Source organism: Cervus canadensis, chromosome 9 (genome assembly GCF_019320065.1).
Source record: "Cervus canadensis isolate Bull #8, Minnesota chromosome 9, ASM1932006v1, whole genome shotgun sequence".
Taxonomy (NCBI): domain Eukaryota; kingdom Metazoa; phylum Chordata; class Mammalia; order Artiodactyla; family Cervidae; genus Cervus; species Cervus canadensis.
Window position 1 is genome coordinate 71482105 of NC_057394.1, and position 22516 is coordinate 71504620.

At 42.8% G+C, this 22516-nt stretch overlaps 1 protein-coding gene across 1 annotated transcript in view; it reads right to left on the reverse strand.

The window, feature by feature from the left end:
* The window catches only part of FREM2 (FRAS1 related extracellular matrix 2), a 154284-nt gene extending 144364 nt beyond the window's left edge, over nt 1-9920 (reverse strand). The window contains exon 1 of the mRNA XM_043478121.1: nt 4458-9920. Coding sequence (XP_043334056.1) covers nt 4458-9630 — 5173 coding nt within the window. The 5' untranslated portion in view covers nt 9631-9920. The remainder of the gene's footprint in view (nt 1-4457) is intronic.
* Nucleotides 9921-22516: the final 12596 nt, after the last annotated feature.

Here is a 22516-nt window from a genome sequence, read left to right on the forward strand (position 1 = left end):
CCTCTTTCTGCATGGTTACCTTCTGTAGAAGGTTGAAAATTTTTGTTTTCTGTTTCCATGGTCCTTTGCTCAAGGATCTTACACTCAATAAAGGCTCAAATGTGTCTTAATCTAAAATTAAAGAGGCTGGAGGTCTGGTAGCCCACACTTGCATCTTTCCCTTTGTATGGATGATGTTTCTGCAGGATAAGGAGTGAAACCTCATGTATTGGTCTTTCCCAGTTTACTCTTACAACTCTCAACTTTAGTTTTATTGGTGAAGGAGTGAAGGGAACTCTGCTCTGACTCTTAGGTGCTTAGCAGAAAGACAACATCGTCTGGTCATGTGGAAAGGTCATCTTTAATTCTATAAGAAAATCTAAAGGTTGTACTATAAGAAAAAGAAAAAAAAAAAAAACAACACCCAGTCCTTGTATCAATGTTTTCTAAACAAAAACTATAGTACTTGGGAGATCGTTTCATTAAAACAAATTACCACTTCAAGGCTGATTTTTCAGAAGTTTTCTTTTTTAAAGTAATGAGAACATGAATTCAGTTATAAGATACTCAAGAGTTAAATTTTCCCTCCAAGTTAGACCTAAACTATTGATTAGATGAAACAAACGAAAACTCTTTTTATAATTTTCTTACTAATGCATTGTTCAAAATCTCAAGTAAAGACTTTGATTGCAACAGTTATTCTATAGGTGCCTCTATATATAAGTATTTATAGAATATAAATAAGTATTTATAAAATATAAGTATTTTACATAAAATGTATATGCTTATATATACTTTTATATATATGTATTTATATACGTGTGTGTATATATATATATAATGTGTTTATATTATATATAGGACTTCTCTGCTGGCTCAGCTGGTAACAAATGCACCTGCAATGCAGGAGACTTAGGTTCAATCCCTGGGTTGGGAAGATCCCCTGGAGAAGGAAATGGCAACCCACTCCAGTATTCTTGCCTGGGAAATCCATGGACAGAGGAGCCTGGTGGGCTACTGTCCATGGGGTCACAAAGAGTCAGACACGACTGAGCGCCTGAGCATATTATTATGTTTATATATATATAAACACTTGCCTCTTAAGGCACAGAAGTATTAAAAAGATAAAAATCTAATAGCCAAAATGCTGTCTTTTAAAAGTAAACTTAGGATAATTAACTAGATTTTCTTCTTGCTCTTAAACTTGCATCAGATTTATTTCAGTTTATCTACACAATCATTTCATTTTTTTTTTTTTTAATTCTAAATTAATTGACATTCCTGGTAACCACACCTTGGTTATCTTTGGGGAAATCTCAGAAAGTGATAAATTATCTCCCATAAGCTATCACTATGTATTTGTTGTACAGAAAAAAAATCCTGGTACTTGAGACCTGCGGTGGACAGAGCAAAGAAGCATATCTCGACAAAACATGATGTTTGAAAAGAACTAAAAAATTTCCCTAATCTGTCTAATTCTACCTTGGTTACTTTTCCTAAGAGTGAAAGTTAGTATGTTTTAGAAATCATGGTTTTTTTTTTTTTCTCTTAGGGACCATTTAGTCAACCTATTTGGCAATAACCTTCCCAAGCCATATATGCTAAGCTGACTTAATTCAGTGTATTGAAAATCCATCAAAATATTGTTCAGCTTGTCCCTTCATGATAAAACAAAGAAAAAGACAGCACAGTCGTCACTTTAGACACTGCTTCCACTTCCTCTGGCAGAGGATGAGATGGTTAGATAGCATCACCGACTCAATGGGCATGAATTTGAGCAGACTCTGGGAGATGGTGGAGGACAGAGGAGCCTGGTGTGCTGCAGTCCACGGGGTCGCAAAGAGCAGGACGTGGCTGAGCGACTGAGCAACAGCGACATGACTTCCTCTGCTGCAAGAGCAGCCATGGTAACCGCGGTAATGGAGCTTTCTCCATTTTCACTCACTCATCTGATTTCCATAATAACTCCTCTGAATCAAACACCAGCCTCAACTTGTTGAAATGAGTCCTTGTGTGATTAAATAAAAACAATTTTCCTATGTTCAGTATTTGCATTCTCATTGGAACGTGATGCTTTCTCCTAAAATGTAATCTTAAAAATTTATATTCACTTTTTATAATAAACTCACAGCTACTCTATATTTACAAATGACCACAAAAAAGCAATCATGGTGATTCCAAGCCAGTGACAGAGCAAAGGTCTGTACTGAAATAGCATGATTTAATGACTCAGTATTCAGGAAATAATATTCCAATATTTTGAGCTGTTGGACTTGGTCCATGGAATTTAAATTAAATATCCTTGCCCTATTTTCATTCAGAAATTCTTTTTTTTAAAAAATCACTACAATCAGATTCTTTTTTCTGATCACAGGATTCATTTGAAGTAACATTTTCGATCCTCTAAAGAATAACCTTTCAATATTCCTTTCATCCTTTTTCCTTTCCAAGAAAAGAAACCAGTCTAAGAGTGCATGCATCTCTATCCTCAGAAAGCCTTCACACACGTTTCCTGCTGGTCTTGCATGACACTTGGCACCCAGAAGTTTTCCTGTCCCTGCAGGCCCTAGGATATATATTCAGGCTTTCAGCCAAGAATCAGGAGGTTGAAGGGTAGGGCTATTTGCCAGAATCTAAAACAGAGAAGCAGTTTACTTTAACACTACACTCTGCGACATCCATGTTTATTAAAGCATTTGTTACCTAAGAGTCTAACACTGTTACAGGACAATAACACTCCCCCTTGGGAAGCCCTGGGGTTTAACTCCATCTGGAACCCACAGAGCTCACACAGGAGAGATCTGGTTTCCATCCTGACAAGGGTGAGATTTTCATGAAAGCAACCCAAAACTCTTTGTAATGAAAGTTGCACATTCTAGAAAACAGAGGTCTAACTCCCAAGCCAGCAGATTGAATGGGCTTCTCCCTTTAGTCATTGAGTAACTCTGCACAGGTCACCTGCCCTTCCTGTCTCAGACTCTGTGGACACACAAAGAAAATCGAGGTTACAAAAATGCATTCATCTCCAAGAATGCAGATGCTTGAGGCAATACCATTTGTTACTGTGTTTGACACAAGGCAGAGAGGAGGTGTGAAATGAGAAAATAATTTCCTCCTACTACTAATTTTGTTAAAATATCTTTAGGCTCTTAACAATGAACTGGATATATATTTTGGTGATGGACTTCCTGTCTTCTTGTTGTGCTAAGTCACTTCAATCGTGTCTGACTCTTTGCGACCCCAGGCTCCTCTGTCCATTAGGTTCTCCAGGCAAGAATACTGGAGTGGGTTGTCATGCCCTCCTCCAGGGGACTTCCCAACCCAAGGATCAAACCCCTGTCTCTTACGTCTCCTGCATTAGCAGGCAGGTTCTTTACCACTAGCGCCACCTGGTCTTCTTACACATTATTAAATATACTTTCTTTTCTTGTGTGGTTCAGGTAACATGCCTTGTACATATATAATCGTTCTAAATCTAGATAAGTGTTTACCTGTTATATTTTTGGACAGGTGTTAGTCTCATAAAATCTTATAAAAATTCTAAAATCTACAAAGTAAATATAAATACATCTTTCTATTTTCATTACAAAGTTGCTAACAATAATAATAGTCTTAGAACAACCCTCTAAAAAGCAATCAAATTAATACAAATTGGAAAGGTCTATTTGAATGGTAACACACGGATGTGCTCAGTCATGTCCGACTCTGTGATTTCACAGACTATAGCTCGCCAGGCTCCACTATCCATGGAATTTCCCAGGCAAGAGTACTGAAGTGGGTTGCCATTTCCTACTCCAAGGGATCTTCCTGACCCAGAGATGGAGCCTGTGTCTCTTGTGTCTCCCGCATTGGCAGATGGATTCTTTACCACTGCAGCACCTGAGAGGCCCCTATTTGAATGGTGGCTGGTAATAATAATTATGTGGATTCAGAAAATTTAGAAAGCACATCTTTCTCTAAGATGCTAACATGCTTCATGAACTGTCTTCCGCATACAAAACAGGTTGCTCAGAGGAATAGTGGGGCTAATGGAACAGAGTTGAAAAGCCTGCTTCAAATTTAATTCACTGAAGTTCAGCTCTTTCTTTGGCATCTTAGCTTATATTTTCAAAATACAATACTCCTACTAATGAAGGTCACTACAGTGAGACATATGGCAAGAAGGGAGCTGTTCTCATAGGAAACAGAGTCCCTGTATTTTCGCCTTTCTTTTATTTCCCTTTCCTTCTCTTTCCTTGGACTCTATTTTTTAATTTAATTTTTTTTTGGCAGTGCTACGTGACACATGGGATCTTAGTTCCTGGACCAGGGATCAAACCCACACCTCCTGCATGGAGTCCTAACCACTGGACCACCAGGGAAGTCCTCCCTGGCCTCTAATTTGACACTCTACTTACAAAGTTATCAATGACAGCCATATCTTAAGAAGTAAGACTTGGAGTGCCCTTTGATTATAAAGAAAGAAAAGTGAACCATACCTTGTGTAAACTGAGTCACACTGTGGTTGCCTTGGCCCAGGTTAAGGAGATATCCATGTCGAGGGGCCTCCGTCACAATAAACTGGAGAGAAACATGTAAGCTGTCTCTGTCCTCTGCTTTCAATACTTTACTTGTGATCATGAACCCCAAGTGGCCTGTGGCCAGAGTGCGAAGTGTAGAGGCCCCTTTGTTCACTGCAATTTGGGGGACTCTGTTGTCAATAGCTAAGATCCGGATCTTCATTACTTGGGGTCTTCTTGTTTCAAAAACTGTATCAGGAAAAACATAGAACTCTGTATGGGAACCATCAGTCACTGTGAAGGAGAAGCTGTCTTCACTTGACTCGGTACCATCATGTCTGTAGCTGATTAAGTTTTCATTCAAGTCCTGCTTGGTAAAAACCAGGGCGGGTCTGGTATTGTTGAATAGGAGTTGACCATGAACAGGCACCTGGGTGACAGTGAATTTCAAGAGTTTGTCTGGAGTATCCCTGTCTTCCACGGTGAGTTCAAAGGGAGTAATCAGCTTCTTTTCACCTTCACTGACAACCAGGTTATGGATGGTGACCACTGGCTTTTTGTTGTCCACATCGCTGATGGAGATACGGAATGTCCGAAAGACAGGGTTACGTCCATCAGTGACTTGAAACTCAAAACTGTCCATCTTTACCTCATCATCAGCTGTGTGGATATAGTAGATTTTGTTGCCAGCCAGTTGGAGCTGAGTGAAAGATGTGATAGACACTTGAGGTTGGTCTGTGCTTTCTAAGTGGCCTCTCATGGGAGCCCTGGTGATGGTAAAAACTAAGTTTTCATCAGGGCTGTTCAGGTCACTAGTGCTCAGTAGATCTGTTGTGAGGGTGACCTTACCGCCTTCTTTCAAGGACACTCCTTTACTTATCACATCGGGGAAGACAATGTCAAGGCTTCCAACAGACACATAAAAGTAGCGATCTATGAGGGCATTGATTCCATCCGTCACATCAAATTTAATTAGATCCCGAATGCCCTCTTGCCCAAAATGGACATACTGAATCAAATTTCTGTCTACTTCATCCTGAGTAAAATTCATGCCCAATGTGATATTTTCAAAGACACCTGCAGGTTTTTGTCTCTGTAATAAGCCATGTCCTGGCCCATAACGAATAATGTAAACCAAGGATTTGTCTTCGGAATCTAAATCAGTTGCCATTAATATTCTGTTGTTGATAATTTTGGTTTCCCCGATTTCTATTTCCAGTCCATTATTGATGGCCATCCTAGGGGTCTCGTCATCAACAGGAATAACCATAATGAGGACCATCTTTTCCACAGAGTGCTTACCATCTGTGAGTTTAATCACGAAACTGTCTTCCTGAGTCTCAGAGTCATCGTGCTCATAAATGATGCTGGAACTCTCTATGATCTGGTCCAAGGTGAAGCTTTCCACCAAAATGGTGCCATTTATCAGCTGGTTCATGACGTGACCGTGGGTGGGAAACCTGGTAATAGTGAAAGTTAAGTCATCCGGAGGAACATCAGCATCAGCGGCATTGAGGATGGGTGTATCAACCACCAGACTCATGCCTTCCATCACCATAAATTCCCTGATGAATATTTCTGGCTGTTCATCGTTGGTGGGAATGATTACAATGGGGAAAAAATGTCTCTCTGAAAAGTTAATGCCATCAGAACAGCGAAATATAAATCTGTCTTCCACCGGTTCTACTCCTTTATGGACACTCTGGACATAGTTTATATGACCTTGCCTGAGATCTTTCAGAGTAAAAGCACTTATAGCTATTCCTGCTCTCGATTTTTCAGAGCCGGGGGCTGGAGAGATGTTCTCCACATAACCCGAGGTAGGCTGAATGACGATGGTGCACAAGATGTCATCATTGAGAGAATCGATGTCTTCAGCACTTATGTGCATTGAGGTTATAACGCTTTTATCGCCTTCCAGCACGATAAACCGTTCACCTACAGAAATTTCTGGGGCCTGGCTGTCAACAGGGAGGATGGTCACCCACACGGTAACTCCTTGGATAGTGGTACCGCCTATTCTCCATTCTTGAGACATATCCGACAGACTCAGGTTGAAAGAGTCTTCTTTGGGCAAGAGACCTATCTCCCCACTTGTGTGAGCATAGACGACAGAGCCCTCCAAGATGTCTCTTTGGGTAAACTGCTCTGCTGGAACTCCATTGACCAGGATTTCTCCATATAGGGGTGGATCTTCCAAGAGGAAAGTCAACATCAAATCATCAGCATCCCCGTTGGTCCCCCTGATAACACTGGCAGTGATTTCAGTAGCCCTGTTTTCTAAAACGTCCAGATAGGACCCCAGCATGCCTGCAGGAAGGCTCAGCATGGGCACCTCCCCATCCATTGGCCGGACATTCACTCTGAGAGTGACGGGCACCACGTGGTGTCTGTCACTGACCTCCAAGGAGCAGCTGTCGGTCAGAGACTCAGCCCCATTATGGGCGTAGGAAATCCGACCCTGTTTTATGTCCTCCAAGTGGAAAATCCCACCGACATGCAGTACCTGTCCAGACAGCTTCATGTGGCCATGTTTGGGCACCTGTATGAGTGTGAAGGTGATGTGGGCCACATCAGTGTCCACATCACGCACGCCCAACTCAGCCTCACTCAGGATGTGGTGGCCCCTCTCCTGAACGGTGAAGCCAGTGTTGAGGATTTCGGGCGGCTGGTTGTCCACTGGCTGCAGATAAAAGGTGAAGGTGCCTGGAGCCACGTTCCCAGCTCGGTCCTCCACCTGGAATTGAAACTGGGCCACTCGGGCTGCCACTCCCAGCTCCTGATCTGGAGGCCTGTAAGCAATTTTATGGTGGTTGACCTGCGCTTGGGTAAAATGGGCGACCACCACCGAAGGATCGTCGGTCAGGACCAAGGTGCCCAGTGGGGCTGGTGAGTGGTTTTCATCTGTGTCCATCGGGGGCTGGGTCACCGTGTAACGGAGTTCTCGGTCATCCGTGTCCAGGTCCGTGTAGCGTAGCCACTTCTTCCTCAGAGGTGTGAGCTGGGATTCCTGTACCACCATCCGAAGGGGACAGCCGCTGCCCAGCTCAGGAGGGAGGCGGTCTACGGGATGAATGCGTATCATGAACCTCTGTAGCCCAGACTTATTAGGGGGGTCGTGGTTATCCTGGACACGAAATGTGAACTGGTCAATCACTGGCCCAGGGCTGTGGGGCCCAGCGTGCCTGTAGAAAAGTCTCCCCTCTGTTATGTCTTGCTGCCGCCACTCTGTCACTGTTTTCTCATAGAATGCTCCCTGTTTTCTCCAAGGGCTCCCAAGAAGCATCTCCTCCCCCTGGGGAAGATGGGTCTGGCGGAGAAGCAGATGCCCTGCAGTGGAGGAGGGTGACTCGAGCACAAAAAGCAGCAGAGAGTCCTCTGAGTCCATGTCAGTTGCACTCAGAGCTTGGGGCAGGATGGGCACAGTTTCGCCCTCTGCCAGCGTCAGCCCCGTGTTGGCATTGAGGACTGGGGGCTGGTCATCCACAGGCACTAAGGTGATGGGGAACAGAAACTGTACCTGGTGCCTGCGTCCCCCGTCCACCATTCGGAGCACGAGGTTGTCACTTAGCGAGCCGTCTTTGTCATCGTGATGGTAGACCACTCGGCCGGCTGCTAGCTCAGCTACAGTAAAGGTCTTAGGGGCAGAGTTGCCATTGGAGGCACCCAGAAGGACAAGGTGACCATGCCGGAGCCCGGCCACCACCTCCAGCTCTACGGCCTCTAAGTCGTCTTCATCACTGATGACCAAGTTTTGTGGTCCACTGCCTGCAGGGCCAGTGAGGGGCCGAGATTGGCCCTCGTAGAGAATAAGACCAGTGTTCCGGGTGACCACTGGAGCCAGCGTGTTCATGGGCTTCACCACTACCATGAAGGAAAAAGGATCGGAGGCAGCGCCTTCTGGGTCCACTACTTCCAGCTCCAGTTCAAAGAGACGCTCCTGGTCAGAGTCTTCAGAGGGGGGCTGATAGGCAATCTTCAGGAGGTGCAAATCCCTCTGAGTGAAGGAGGAGAGGGGCAGACTGCGGTCGTCAGTGCTCACCAGGAAGCCCTGGCCGGGCTGGAATGGAGAGGTGAGATTGAAGATCAGCAAGTCTGGGGCACACTCCGCATCCTCGGCGGCCAGCATGTCTGGGGTCAGGGCGGTCAGGACAAACTGGTCCACCTCCATCATCATCATGGCCACGAAGCTGGGCTTGGGGGCGGTGTTCTCAGCCCCTCCTCGGATTCTCACCAGCACTTGGAAGTGCTCGCGCTTCAAAGCCGGGCTGCCCACAGGAGAGCCTCGCGATCGCAGCTCCACCACCATGGGCACCCAGTCCCTGTTCGGAGAACGACTGGGGGCGGTGTGGCGGTAGCGCACGCCCAGTTCCTGGAAGGCTTTGCAGTCCATCAGGAGGGGCTCCTGGGTGTCCCCCTCGCTGGCCGGGCCCGGGACCTGCGGGTAGTGAAGGAGTTCCCCGTAGCGAGGCAGCGCGCCCAAACCAGACAGGATGCCCACGCGACACTCCTCGGTCTCGGGCTGGTAGGCGAATTCCAGGCTCCGCGCGTCCAGGGCATTGCTGGTCCCCAGCAGCTCCTCCACGACCAGGGGCAGGTTCCGCGTCACAACCTCCAGCTGGGTGAAGACCACCTCCACCTCCAGCACCAAGGGGAGCACGGCCGCCCCTCCCGGCGCGTCGTAGCGCAGCTGCAGCCGGACTCGATCCCGCGACGGGCTGCGCGCGCCCAGGTGCGAGTAGCGCACCTCTCCCGCGCCGAAGTCGCAGGGGAAGCGCTTGGGACGCAGGCGGCCGGGCCGCTGGGCCAGCGCGTCGTTGTCTAGCACGGTCACCGCGCACCGATCCCCCGGTTGCACCTGCAGCACTAGGTCCTGCAACGGATCCAGCCAGACCTCACGGCCGAAGGGCACCCGGAGCCCGCGGTTCGCCAGCACTATGGCTTCTTCGGCGGGGACCCCTGCAGCCCCCGCGAGATCCGGGGACAGCAAGGCCCGGCCGGGGTCAGGTGGCTGTGCCCGGACGCGGCTTACCAGTGACAGGAGAAGCAGCAGCACCAGCCCGGGCGGCGTCGGAGGCGTCGGTGGAGACTTGGTGGGGTTTCCTGCGGGGCGCGTGCGCGCGGTGACCCCGGGGGTCCCGGTGGCTCGCATGGTCCGGTTGTGACGGCTCAACCCGGTCCCCTGGAGAGCGCAGTCACTCCCAGTCCCGGGCAGTAGGTGAGAGCGTCCTCCGGAAAGTGCCAGGAACTCCGCACGGCGCCCGCGGCGTCTCACTGCAGCGAGGATGGACCAGAAGGATGGGAAAGTGGCCCCGCGCGGTCCAGGCTGGGGCTGCGCGGGGAGGCTACACCATCCCGGCCGGCCCAGCTCCACGGCTCGCGGCTCAGGCGCGCGGAGGACTGAGTCTCCTCCACTCCTCCTTTCCAGGTCCCGGGACCCTGAGCTTTGAGGGAAATCCCACCCCTCGCACCCCCTTAACTCCGGTCCTCCCAGGAGGCCAATCGTGAGTCCGGGGAGGAGGCCCCGAGACCAGGGTTGGGTAGCGACTCCTGCCAATCACGTCCTGGGGGCCAAGGCGGGGAAACGGCGCGCAGGGGAGGAGATAGAAGGCGCAACAGGTTGTCCTGGAAGTGAGGGGGCTCGCTTCTTTCTGAGCTGCTAGGGTTGGGACTTCAGCCTCCTGCAATCCACGAGAATCCCCATTTTACCTCCCACTCCCCAAATCCAATGGGAACCCGCCCAGGGAATGTTTATTTCTCTCTGAAACTTGCAAGCCCAAGAGGCAAGTTAGAAGCAACTTGGCTGGAGTTTGAATCAAAACCCGGGGCAGTAAAGGGAGAAACTCGGGCGCAAATTTGCATAAGAAGGAGAGCTGGAATTAAAAGTCAAACTAGAGGAGGCAGAGCCTCCCCCTCGCCCCCTGCTGTCTCCTTTTAAATTATGACGGGTACAGTTCTCGGGATTGGTGAGATTTCAACAAGCCCCCGCTTTGCAACCAAATTTCATTGCGAAAGGAGAAAGAGGCTTTTGGAAAGGGTGAGAAATGCAGTCAGATAGAAATCGCTAGGGTCGCCCCAAAGAATAAGTTCTGGGGAGTGTAGCCCCAGGCTCTTCCAAAGCCCGCTGTTAGGGCAGCTGTCATTAAAGACGTTCCTGTTCTCTTCGCAGTAATTAGACCAAGTACGAACTAAACCCGCCTGTCAGCATCACAGTTCTTGGCTTGCCGAGAGAACTGATAAATATCCGGAGGGCGAGCTAAAATAGGTTAGCTCCCTTCAGGCAGCCGGTTTTGAAGCCTGACTCGAGCTCTGCCTGCCCCCTTGTGTTTGTCAGGCTTCAGAAGTGCGGAGATTCCCCTCCGGAAAGGTTTTCTAATTGCTCCCCTCCCCCTTGAACCCTCACAATTAAGACTCTACCGTTTTCACATTTGTTCTTTAAGCAGTCTTGCTTTTCCTGAGCAAGATGTTTTATTTTAGGTCACATTCTTTTCTCTCCAATAATACTAATCAGACAATTAGTTGGAATATAAAATTGAAATAATGGTCATTCTGCCCTTTTCCTGCTCAAGGGTATTTTAGATTTGGGGGTGGGGGTGGGGAGGAAGTGTAAGACAGTGTTAAGTCCTTTTACATTTCTGTCCAAACTGAAGATGTAAGATACATTGTTGTTGTTTAGTAGCTAAGTCGTGTCCGACTCTTTGCGACCCCATGGACTGTAGCCCCGCCAGGCTCCTCTGCCCATGGAATGTTCCAAGCAAGAATACTGGAGTGGGATCTTTCTGACCCAGAGATCAAACTAGCGTCTCCTGTTTGGCAGGTGGATTCTCTACCACTGAGCCACCAGGGAAGCCTTTAAGATGCATATGGGGATACATTTCGGTGAGAAGCATTTATCCGTTTAACCGTTTGGTGCTTTTATCCGGAGCTCCTCCAGCTTAGGGTTTTGATGGCTACCTGCAGCATTGAGAGCTATTTTCCAGGACCCAGCACCACCTCTACAAGAGTATTTGAGTGATGTCAGAGTCCGCTCCAGGAAGCCCACTGGGCAACCTCTGCCTGGGAGTGGAGAGGGAGAGAGTTTAAGTGAGTCACTTATCCAAGCAAATAACATTTAGTTAATGGAATATATTTCAGCCTATTCTATGTATATTGTACTTCTGGAGAACTTTGAACTCCTCTGTACAATTCATACATGCATTTTACAATTTAGTACAAAATGGACATCCAGGAACACAGAAGGGATGTGACCAATCTTTTAAACATATGAGAAAATCCCCATCCAACTCTTCATCAATTTCTGATTTGTTTTGGTATTGTTACTTTATAATTTAGTATGCTTGTTTATTATTATGTACAGAATTCAAAAGAAAAATTCTATGATGTCCTATTCACAAATAAAACGAACTGGAAGGGACATCTGAAAGGGATGACTGAAAGGCCAAATGTAAAGGGACATCATTTTTAGAATATGGTTCTTTATGTTTTATTTCAAATCCTGGTATGGGTCTTGATTGAAAAATGTCAGGCATTGTGACTGTGGGTTCTTTCTGACCAGTGAGACCGCCAGCCTGACCCCTGGTGCTTCCCAATGGCTGGAGGGCTTTCCTTTCTTCCTTTTAAAAGTCCAACTCTGTTTGACTTGCAAGCAATGATAAGATCAGCATTTGAGGTATGGCAGTATGCCTGAAGGGCAGAGTTCAATATTTTGTTTAATGGTAAGAAGAATAGAGGTCCACATTTATTTTCAAGTAGCCTAAGGAAATCAGTAAATTATAATTTTTTTGACTTTTTAATTTAGGTTGCCTTGATAGAGGTGAAGGAGTGACTCTAAGAAATTATTTTTGGTAAATGTCTTAGGTACTTGTTTTTTTAAATTACAGAGAAAGTAACACATACGTTTATTTACTTAAATGTATTTTGCATTGATGATCATTGATAAAATGGTGAAATATTAAATTCTCATCTGAAAGCAAAGATTATTGAAGGTAATGATCCCTTATTTGGATAAATACCTCAGTGTTAAAATATTTCTATACTTAAATTGGCAAAGAAATATTTTATGACCAACACTTGCAAATCTTAAGAGATAAAATAAGTTGACAAACATGTAGTTTTTTAAAAATGCCAAGCTTAAGTCTTCAGTTCTTGCCTTTTAAAGCTTTTATACACCTGCTGTATATATTCTGGGGAAAATATCCTTTACAATAAATTTTTAAATTTGTTTACTCTACGGAACACACACCAAAATGTCTCCTCAAACCAACTTAAAGCTAAGTTTATTGATTGTTAAAGCTCAAAGGATCTCTGACCTAAGGTTAAGCACCCAAGAACTTGTGTTGTAAAATAAAAGATGCAGGCAAGATATTCAGGTAGAAATGGGATAGTAGGTTTGGGGCTCTTAAGTCAGATGCGCTAAAGATACACATGGTCACATTTTGATTGTTTCAGAGTGGTTTCTCAGTTTATTTCACCTCTCTTATGTTCCGCTACTGGCTCAAAAGACCACTAGAAGAGATTGCTCAATAGGCATCATTAAAGTGCTTACAGACGAGTGATTGAAGTTTTAGGTAAAACATCTGTAATAGTTCTCAATAGGATTTTATTCTTTGTTAGTTTCAGAACCTCAGCTTACTATAAATCCAAACCTAACTAATTTCAGAGTGGTGCTGAGAGGGTGAACAGCCTTGTGCTGGTTGACCAGAAGCTGGATTTCAGCCTTGGCTCTGACATCCACCAAGTGACTTGGAGCAGTTCCCTTTGTTTAGCAACCAGTCTCCTCAACTATCAACCAAGGCCCTCAGTCTTTGTGGACAAATTCCTCTTTGGTAATATTTTGATTTTTGGTGTTTGGTGCCTTAAGACCAAATTTATGGGTGACCTTCCAGTTCCTTCCTTATGTTCTATGCTCAGAAGCAATAGTTATCATTCTTGCTGGCAAGATTGACTCCACTAATGAAAAAATATGACTACTACCTAGTCAGAAAATTAGAAGTCAAAGCTCATGCCCTTTGCCAATGGGTCAATTGTTTCCTTTTAGATAATATGAAACAATTTTTGCATTCATTGACATGGGTAGCTTACATACATCATTAAGTAACTATATTTTTTAATCAAAGAGAAAATCAAAATTAAAACCTAGCAATACAAAACTAAATTAAAATTCATTAGGAGGATAGATAAATTTTCAAGATGAATCTATTATAAGGTGATACACATAGTGTCATATATACCCAATCTTCTAGATAAAGCTATGCTCAAATAGGGGTCTACTCTGTGGAAAAAAGAAAGCACACTGGACTAGAAGCCAGAACCCTTGTTTTTTTGAAGCTGGCTTTTCCACTTACTTGCTTTGAGCTCTGGACAAGTCACTGTCTCCACCTCTAAAAAAATGTGATTGGAAAGGAGAGAAGGAAGATAAAAATATTGCCTAGACTTTCCTCATGATGCTATTGGAAAGGTGCAATATTAATAATAAAATATGAATGTATTTATGTGTATGTATATATGCAAAGTTGAAATAAACAAAAATGGTCATTGCTTTCAAATACCTTTCTATATCTAGAAATATGTAGATATAGATTGATCAATAGAGATAATATTCCAAATTTTTACTAAGTAAAGATGGCAAACTCTTAGTTTCTCTTTGGTTCTCCTTTTCTCATTTGCTGAACTAATTTCTTAGTATCTTATATCCTGATCCAGGAATCAAACTGGGGTCTCCTGCATTGCAGACGGATTCATTACCAACTGAGCTATCAGGGAAGCCCCCCAAAATATTTGGGTCAGTGTGAAAGTGAAAGTCGCTCAGTCATGTCCGACTCTTTGCAACCCCATGGACTATACAGTCCATGGAATTCTCCAGGTCAGAATACTGGAGTGAGTAGCCGTTCCCTTCTCCAGGGGATCTTCCCAACCCAGGGATCAAACTCAGGTCTCCTGCATTGCGGGTGGATTCTTTACCAGCTGAGTCACAGGGAAGCTCTGTTAGTGAAAGTGAAGCATTTGATTGTGATCATAACAAATAATAAATCCTAACCATATTTATTAATTGTTCTATTAGTTTTCCTCTCTCACTTGGATTTCCAGTCTTTCTAATTGCTTCCTCTTTGATTAAAATCTTGCTTAATTTTTCCTATTTTCTAGAAAAACAATGTCCCTCGGTAATAGCAACCCCTCAAGCTATGCACACATTTCTCTCTTTCTGAATTTTTTGAATCATTTGTATCTACTGTTTCAACTTTCTCACCAGACAGAGTTATAAACCTGCTACAAAGTGACCTTCACCCTCCAAGTCATCTTGACTGAGACTCACCTCATTCTCTACAGCTGTGAAGTTGGAGAGACTCTATCTCCACAATGCCATTCACAACTGTCCTCTCTTCCCACCCTTGTCTGTCATCATCCTAGTTCAGTTCATCATTTATTTTTCTTTTTTTTTTAACTTTCTTCAAATCCCAGTTTCCTGGCTGTTGTATCTGCCATTCTATGCATTGCTCCAGAGAAAAAATGAAAGTTCTTCTTTGATCATAGCATTTTGCTAAGATCTCTTCTAGGCTTCCCATTGCCTGTCAAGTAAGACACATTGTCTTCATCTCTATATTTTATGCTAAACTCCACATTGTTTGGGTTTCCCTGATGGCTCAGATGGTAAAGAATCTGCCTGCAATGCGGGAGACCCCAGTTCAATCCCTGGGTTGGGAAGATCCCCTGGAGAAGGGAATGGCAACCCAATCCAGGATTCTTGCCTGGAGAATTCCATGGACAGAGGAGCCTGGTGGGCTACAGTCCATGGAGTCACAAAGAATCAGACACGACTGAGCGACTAATACTGAGCCAGTCTGTCTAGGGACTGGACTTTCCAACACTGGGTGTGAGACAGCAGCTCTGCAAACACCGCCTCTGCTGCCCTAAGAGTCCAGATGTCACGGCAGTGACTGACCAAATGAACTCTCTCTCTCTGTCACTGTAAACTCACATATCCAGGCAGGAGGGGATTATCCCAGCTTAAGTCACAGGCCCACATTCCAGCTGCCAAGGGCACAGGGGACCTGTGCGTCTGGCGTTTTTGTCCTCCTGGTGTTGAGTGGCTCTCTTTACACTAAGATTCACACTGTGGGAATTTCTCATGAGAGAAATTCTTTCTCATGAGAAAGCAGTTCACATTCCAGGGAGCCAGATACAACCACAGCACATCACAGTAGTTAAGTATCAATATCACCATTTTATATTTGAGAAAACTCTTCCCGGGTGGCTCAGATGGAGACATAGCTGGGTTCATTCCCCGCCTCCCCCTCCAAGTTCATGCCATTAATCACAAAATTAGAATTAAATAAATTTGATGAGATGAAAAGTAAATGAATTACAATTCAATTACAATCTGACTACTGCTAATTTGTTTTTTCTTTTACATTCTGAAATATGTCATTAAAAAAAAAAACACAAAAATCCTTGAAGCATATTTGGCAAAGGCTTCCTACATTTCTCTTACTTAGGCAAAGGCTTACTGAGCACTGCAGAGAGAAGAAAGTGGTTCATGATAGCATCACATTTTTTGTTTTTTAATTTGGAAGATAATTGCTTTACAATGTTGTGGTGGTTTCTGCTATACAACAAGATGAATCAGCCAAAAGTATACATATATCCCCTTCCTCTTGAGCCCCCTCCCACCCAACCCCATCCCACTCCCAGCATCATCTTCTGATGGCCTTCACTAATAGGGATAACTAGATCCATGCACTTGGAAACCTACTCAATCCATACAATTGTGAAAATTCTTCCTGTTGAAGAAAGCAATCAAAGGAGGAAGGAGAAGAGAGCGGCCAGGTCATTGTGCTTTGCAGGGACCTGAGCTGAACTAGCAATAAAAATTCAGCGTGGCCCGAGGTTCAGCATAAGTGCCTTAACTCGGCACCCTTTAACATGGTTGTCCCCAAAATTTGGCTGTGTCATGTTAAGATATATTTTTTTTAAACTCAGTGATCCTGGGATATGAATAGCTGTGGATTTTTCACCCATAAATTTTAAGCAAAACTCAGAACAAAGTGGAATTTAAGTTGAAACAAGAGACCACCACTCAGCTTAACCCAGAAGAACTAAACAAAGAACAAATAAGGGAAAAAACTCTTACTGGGATTTAAATTTAAAAAAAAAAAATGTATGGGATGACTTCTGTAGGTTTCTTACAACAATACTATTCTTGACCCCCATTAATAGGCCTTCACTGAGGTATGCATAGTGTCCTAGGAATAGACCACATGAGTTTTACAAAAGCCCCTCTGAAGCAGAGGACTTTTTCGCCTTTACATCTCACACAAATTAATTCTATAAAACAGAGTAATCTAAGAGACAAATTTTAAAAAGTTTTAAAAAATCTATCTAATTTTAACATGAGATGAATAGTGTATATACTTCTAGAGGGGAAAAGACCCTTTAATGGCTTCAAAACAGAATTATAAGGTCAGAATACAGAAACCATTACACATTTATTTTCAGAAGCTATTTTTCAAGATGACTTTGTTCTTGAGAATGAAGGTAGATCACTTAAACATTTCCAAAAATGTTTTTTTTTTTCATTTTTAATTTATGAATCCATCTCTAGACCCAATTTTCCAGGAATTTTCTAGCCCCCACCTAAAAGATGCCAGCCTTGCTTCTGCCTGTGCCCTCCTAGGATCTCCAGCCATATCCTAATTTGCTCTCTGCAGGCTCAGCCCTGTTATCTTTTGCCAGGTCCCCCAAATTCCATCCCCATCTCCTGCCTTCCTGGCCAGACTTCAGTATTTAAATTTCACCAGTTGGATAAATGGTCATCTGGCTGCAGCTAGAGCCCTTCCAATGACAGAAAGCTTGCTAGTGCAGATCGTAGTCAGGTTTATCACTGAAAAGCTGTAATTAATGGAAAGTTCATCCTTCCATAAAGCTGAACACTGCCTCCTTGTGATTTCCATCTATTCTCTTCGCTGGCATGAAATGGATTCTATCTACTCCTTCTTCCACATGATAGCTCCCCAGGTATTTGAGGTCAGCCCTCGTGTCCCTACCATGTTATCTTTTCTCCAGACTAAATATCACTGATTCACTCAACTGCTTTTTTGCAATACCTTTTCCAGATCCTTTGCCATTTTATTTGCTCTGTTTATCTGTATCTCTTTGAAAAGGTGGCATGAAGACCTAAGCACAATAGATTTCTTGGGATGGCATGACTGATTAGTGACTGAGCTGGGCTTTGAACCCACTTTATATAGATCTGATGACTGGGTTTTTCTATTCTACACAATCTTGTCTGCCAACATAGTGCTTCCGTTATTTGTGTTTCAAGGGTATTTCAAAGTAAAATAAGCCATATTATTCTGCTAAGCACAATTTAAAACAGCAGAGAGAAATTAACTGGAAAGTTCCCTAGTTCCATTTCACCTCTTCAGTTTTTAGAGAAACAAACACAACAGCATCAGAAATTTAAAAGGAAAAGAAAAACAAAAAAGGAATCTTAAGTTATAGAAAACGTGTACACTGTTACCACACTCTTTGGAAAGAAATTAGTTTATTTGTTAGTATATTGGTTGGTTCCCAATGAAGAGAGGATATTTTTATTCCTTTGAAGAAGTTATTGTCATTTTAAGAACTTATCCTAGGAAGTAATGCAATGTTAAAATGAGTTCTATGCAAATAGAGATGTTTATGATAATATTATAGATTTTAAAAAGTCACAAAAAACTGTCTAAAAGAAAATAGAAAGATAAATTAAAATGTAGCAAACTAACAGAGAAATCACTTGAGGAGTCGCTTTACACAGTAAGGTAGGCAATGCTGCCTTTTTATATCTGCCACTGCTCAGGTGGGCTGCCGTCTATGGGATCACACAGAGTCGGACACGACTGAAGTGACTTAGCAGCAGCAGCAGGTGCTCAATCATGTTCGACTCTGCAATTCCACGGTCTGTAGCCCACCAGACCCCTCTGTCGGTGGGATTCTCCAGGCAAAAATACTGCAGTCAGTTTCCATTTCCTCTTTCAGGGGATCTCCACAGCCCCCCAGGGATCGAACCTGTGTTTCCTGCGGCTCCTGCATTGTAGGCGGATTCCTTACTACCCAGCCATCAGGGAAGCCCCTGTACCTAATCCCTTGACCTTATTAACTTCATATCCAAAGCCAACAAATCAACACCAGAAAATCATTTTAGATCAATGTTTATTTAACAAGTGCTTGTTATAATTATTTATAATATTTTAAATACGGTTCCCAGGACCAGATGACTCAGGTGGCTGTAGGAACAAGGAGGAAAAAAGAACCCTTGGAAGTAAGAATGTATCATCACAGGTCGTTTGAAAAAATAATTTTTGAGTGCTTATTATGTGCAAGGCTAAGCTGCAGGGATTTGGCTGGATGAAGGAAGGAGATCTGGTCTCATTCATGGAAATTATCAGTTATAGAAAACAAAATGTGTTCACCTCACTATAAATGAATGGATATATTTTAACTTAAATACTAAATCCAATACATCTAAGAAACTAACTTAATAGAAACAAACTTTTTAATTGTTAGCTTATCATGTAAAACGTAATCATATTCTTTTCTACTACTTTTAAGAATATTTAGGTTTCTCGCCTTCCTTGGTTTGCATCTTAAGAAAACTAGAACAGCGACTGGAAGAACAAGAAAAGTAAAATCTGCTGAAGCAATTTCTGAAAGAGTTTTCAAATTCATATTAATGAGTTTGAACTTGATGTAACCTGCCATTTCCCATAACTTACATATATATTAAAGACATTGATTTCTTAGAAGGAAAAAGTGATTTTTTTTACATTTCTTTCAATTTTTTTATTCAAGACATTTTCTGACTTAGTGCATCAAGATCAGTAATAACATTGATAAAATAAGTAACTTTATCATCTAAGCCTAGTACTCATGACTTTTGAGCTTAAAGATGGTGATTAAAATCTGTCTTACCTTTAAAAAAAAAAAAACAAACTGAACCATCAAATTGGATAGACCAGAAGGAAGTTAAGGGAAAATTAGAAAGGAATTCAGAATAATATATAAATAAATAATGAATTTTGCAGCGTAGACTAAAGACTGTAATTGTTTAGGAAAAAAAGAAGTACTTGAAGTCGAAGATAGGAAGGCTTAATGAAGGGAGTAGGTTTGGGTTGGAAACTGAAGGATTGATGCACTTGAATAACTGAATAGAGAGGAGAGCCTGTAGGTCAAGGAGGACATCAGAAGTTAAGGGTGTGGGTAAAACTGTCCCTTAGGGAATTCCCTGGCTGTCCAGCAGTTAGGATTTCACAGTCTCACAGCCGGGTTCAATCCTTGGTCAGGGAACTAAGATCCCACAAGCCACACAGCCCAGCCAAAACAAAAACAAAAACTCTACATCTTAGTAGCAGATGGTACTGATAAAAATAGACCAAAACGTAGTGATAGAAATAAAAGTATTGATGAGTTTGCTGTAGTCATTCATGTTAGAGAGTCACTTTAATAAAAAAGGAAATGCACCGGGGTTGGAGGGGAAGGTGGGACAAATCGAGCGAGTGCATTAACATATAGACACTACCACGTGTAAAATAGCTAGCTAGTGGGAAGCTGCTGTATCACACAGGGAGCTCAGGTCGGGCTCTGTGATGACCTGGGGGGCTGGGATGGGGGGTGGGAGGGTGGCTTATGGACATTTGTGGCTGATTCACACTGTTGCACAGCAGAAACTAGCCCAGCCTTGTAACTCACTGTCGTAAAAAGATTAAAAAATGACATTAAGACTTGAAAACCAAACTAGCAGTGATTGCTGGGGATTTTCAAGGTGATCAATAATTAGTGTTGTCCTAGGAAGATTAATCTGGCAGCTAACTTCCTGTGTGGTAAATGAGAATATAGTGCTTAGGATGTCATTTCATTGGAATGACGGGAGTAAGGTGAGTAGGGTTGCTGCAGAAATAAGGAGTGAAAGGAAAGGCTAGAAAGTGTGGAAGTGAAAATATATCGATAGCAAGTACTTTGAGGAAATACTTGTTGAATGCTTCCTACATGCAAAGGAGTATGCTAAGAATGGACAGGAGTGTTATAGAGTGTCAAGATGACAGAAGAATTAAAGACAGCTTTATGGTTTCTAACTAGAAGAGTGGAAAAACAGATTTCACAAGGCATAGGAATGGAAATGTGAGACTTCTAACATGTGGGAAGACTTCATGGACCCAAAGAACTGGAATTCAATAGGACCTGAACAAGGGAGTCTTGTTCCAAATGAGCACGTGTTTACATCCATGTCCGTGTACACACCCACATCCACAGTGCTGTCATCAAAGGAAGGAAGGCTGTGATTATATACACAAGGCTGTTACATCTCTTTGATCTATTTCTGGTGTAAAACTGTTATGCTTAAAGATATTCATCATAGGCTCTGGTTACAGAGAGTTGTAATGTCTCAAACTCCAGTGAGTGTTTTCCTTCCAGCTCTTTGCGCTATTATTTTAGACTTTGAGATAATATAATTACGATATTTTAAACAGTGTAACTTGCCATTTAAATTCTAGAAGTTATCTTCTTCTTTTAATTATGTAGCCAAACTAATATTTTTCAGCACATTCCTACTTACTCCTCCTAATGCCTGCAGATTCCTGCATGTTGATATCTGTCTGATTGTGTCTATGAGTATAGCTTTCCAGGGTAGGTAGGACGGTTTTTGTAAAAATATGCTGTTAAGCTACATGAGTCTTAACTCAGAAAACATATATGTATATCTTTGGGTTCTGTGTTTTGTCTAGAAACATGTTGCTTTTATAGGCATGCTGATATGTGTATAAGATACTGCAGTAGAATATCTTTTTTTACATTATGATGAAATATCTGACTCTGCTTACTATCTCTGTTCCCTAGAGTATATAACTCACCACACTCATAGTATATTATGTTTCCGATAGGCTACTGTGTGTGCTTAAAAACAATATCTTAGGTACTGATTTTGCTGTGCTGGTGCCTGACTATAGGAGAGCTATTAAAGAAATAATAGAAATATGTACATGTATAAGATTTTATATACACACACACACACAGAGAAATAGAAAAAGTTGGTAAAACATTTTTTTGAGATAGTACTACTATGACATCATCTGGGAGTTTATGTGATGGAAAGCACTGGAGCATTACAATAACAAAAACCAAAATATTTCACAAGTGTTCTGGATAATATTAGATAGAGGAAAATAGCCTATTAAAATAACTAATGCCTTCAAATGAAAGTAGATGCTAAGTATGGCTTCTTTTTGGGGTTATGTTGCATGTCCTCAATGCAGGCAACGTGAATAAAGGTAGACAACTATTGGAATATCAGAATCCGACTTCTCCAATACTGTACAATTGATTATTTTCCCAATGTCACTGAAATGACATATTCAATTTTAATAGTGTTAGAAAAATCTCAGCAATTTTATAAGATGTGATGGCTCTGATTTATAGGAGTTCTTAAAAGGTAGCAAAAGAAAAATAAAACATGTAGCAATAAAAATCTGGCAATCCATGAGAAGAATATCAAGTATAATATTCCTTTTTGCTGAGAGCATTCATCATCAACACTCATACATTACCTGTATAATGCTAATCAGCTGGGGCAAAGACTCTGAGTTCTGTGCTGGTCTTTTCATAGGACAGCTGCTTTGAGTGTTGACTCATGACAACTCATGTCCTTTCCCTTCTGAGAGATCTACCCTCGGCCAAACGAGAACCACCTCAGTAGACTAGCCAATACTCCCTTCTACCCATTCACCATTAGACCAAGGCCAATGACATAAAAAGCAAGCCTCTTTGCCTCAAGGTGGGACAGACTCTGTGGAGTAATTCATACTTCAGAGATTCCTGGAGGAATCACACCAAAGCTAGGTTTTAGTTGATATTACATTCTTGCTTAGTTTTTTTTTGTCCCCTACACCTGTCACTTCCAATCTCACGAGAGTTCTTCCTCAATAAATCACGTGAACAAGAGTCTTGATCTCAGGCTCGGTTCCCACTGAACCCAACCTAAGGCTGTGTGATTTGGATAAAATCAAATG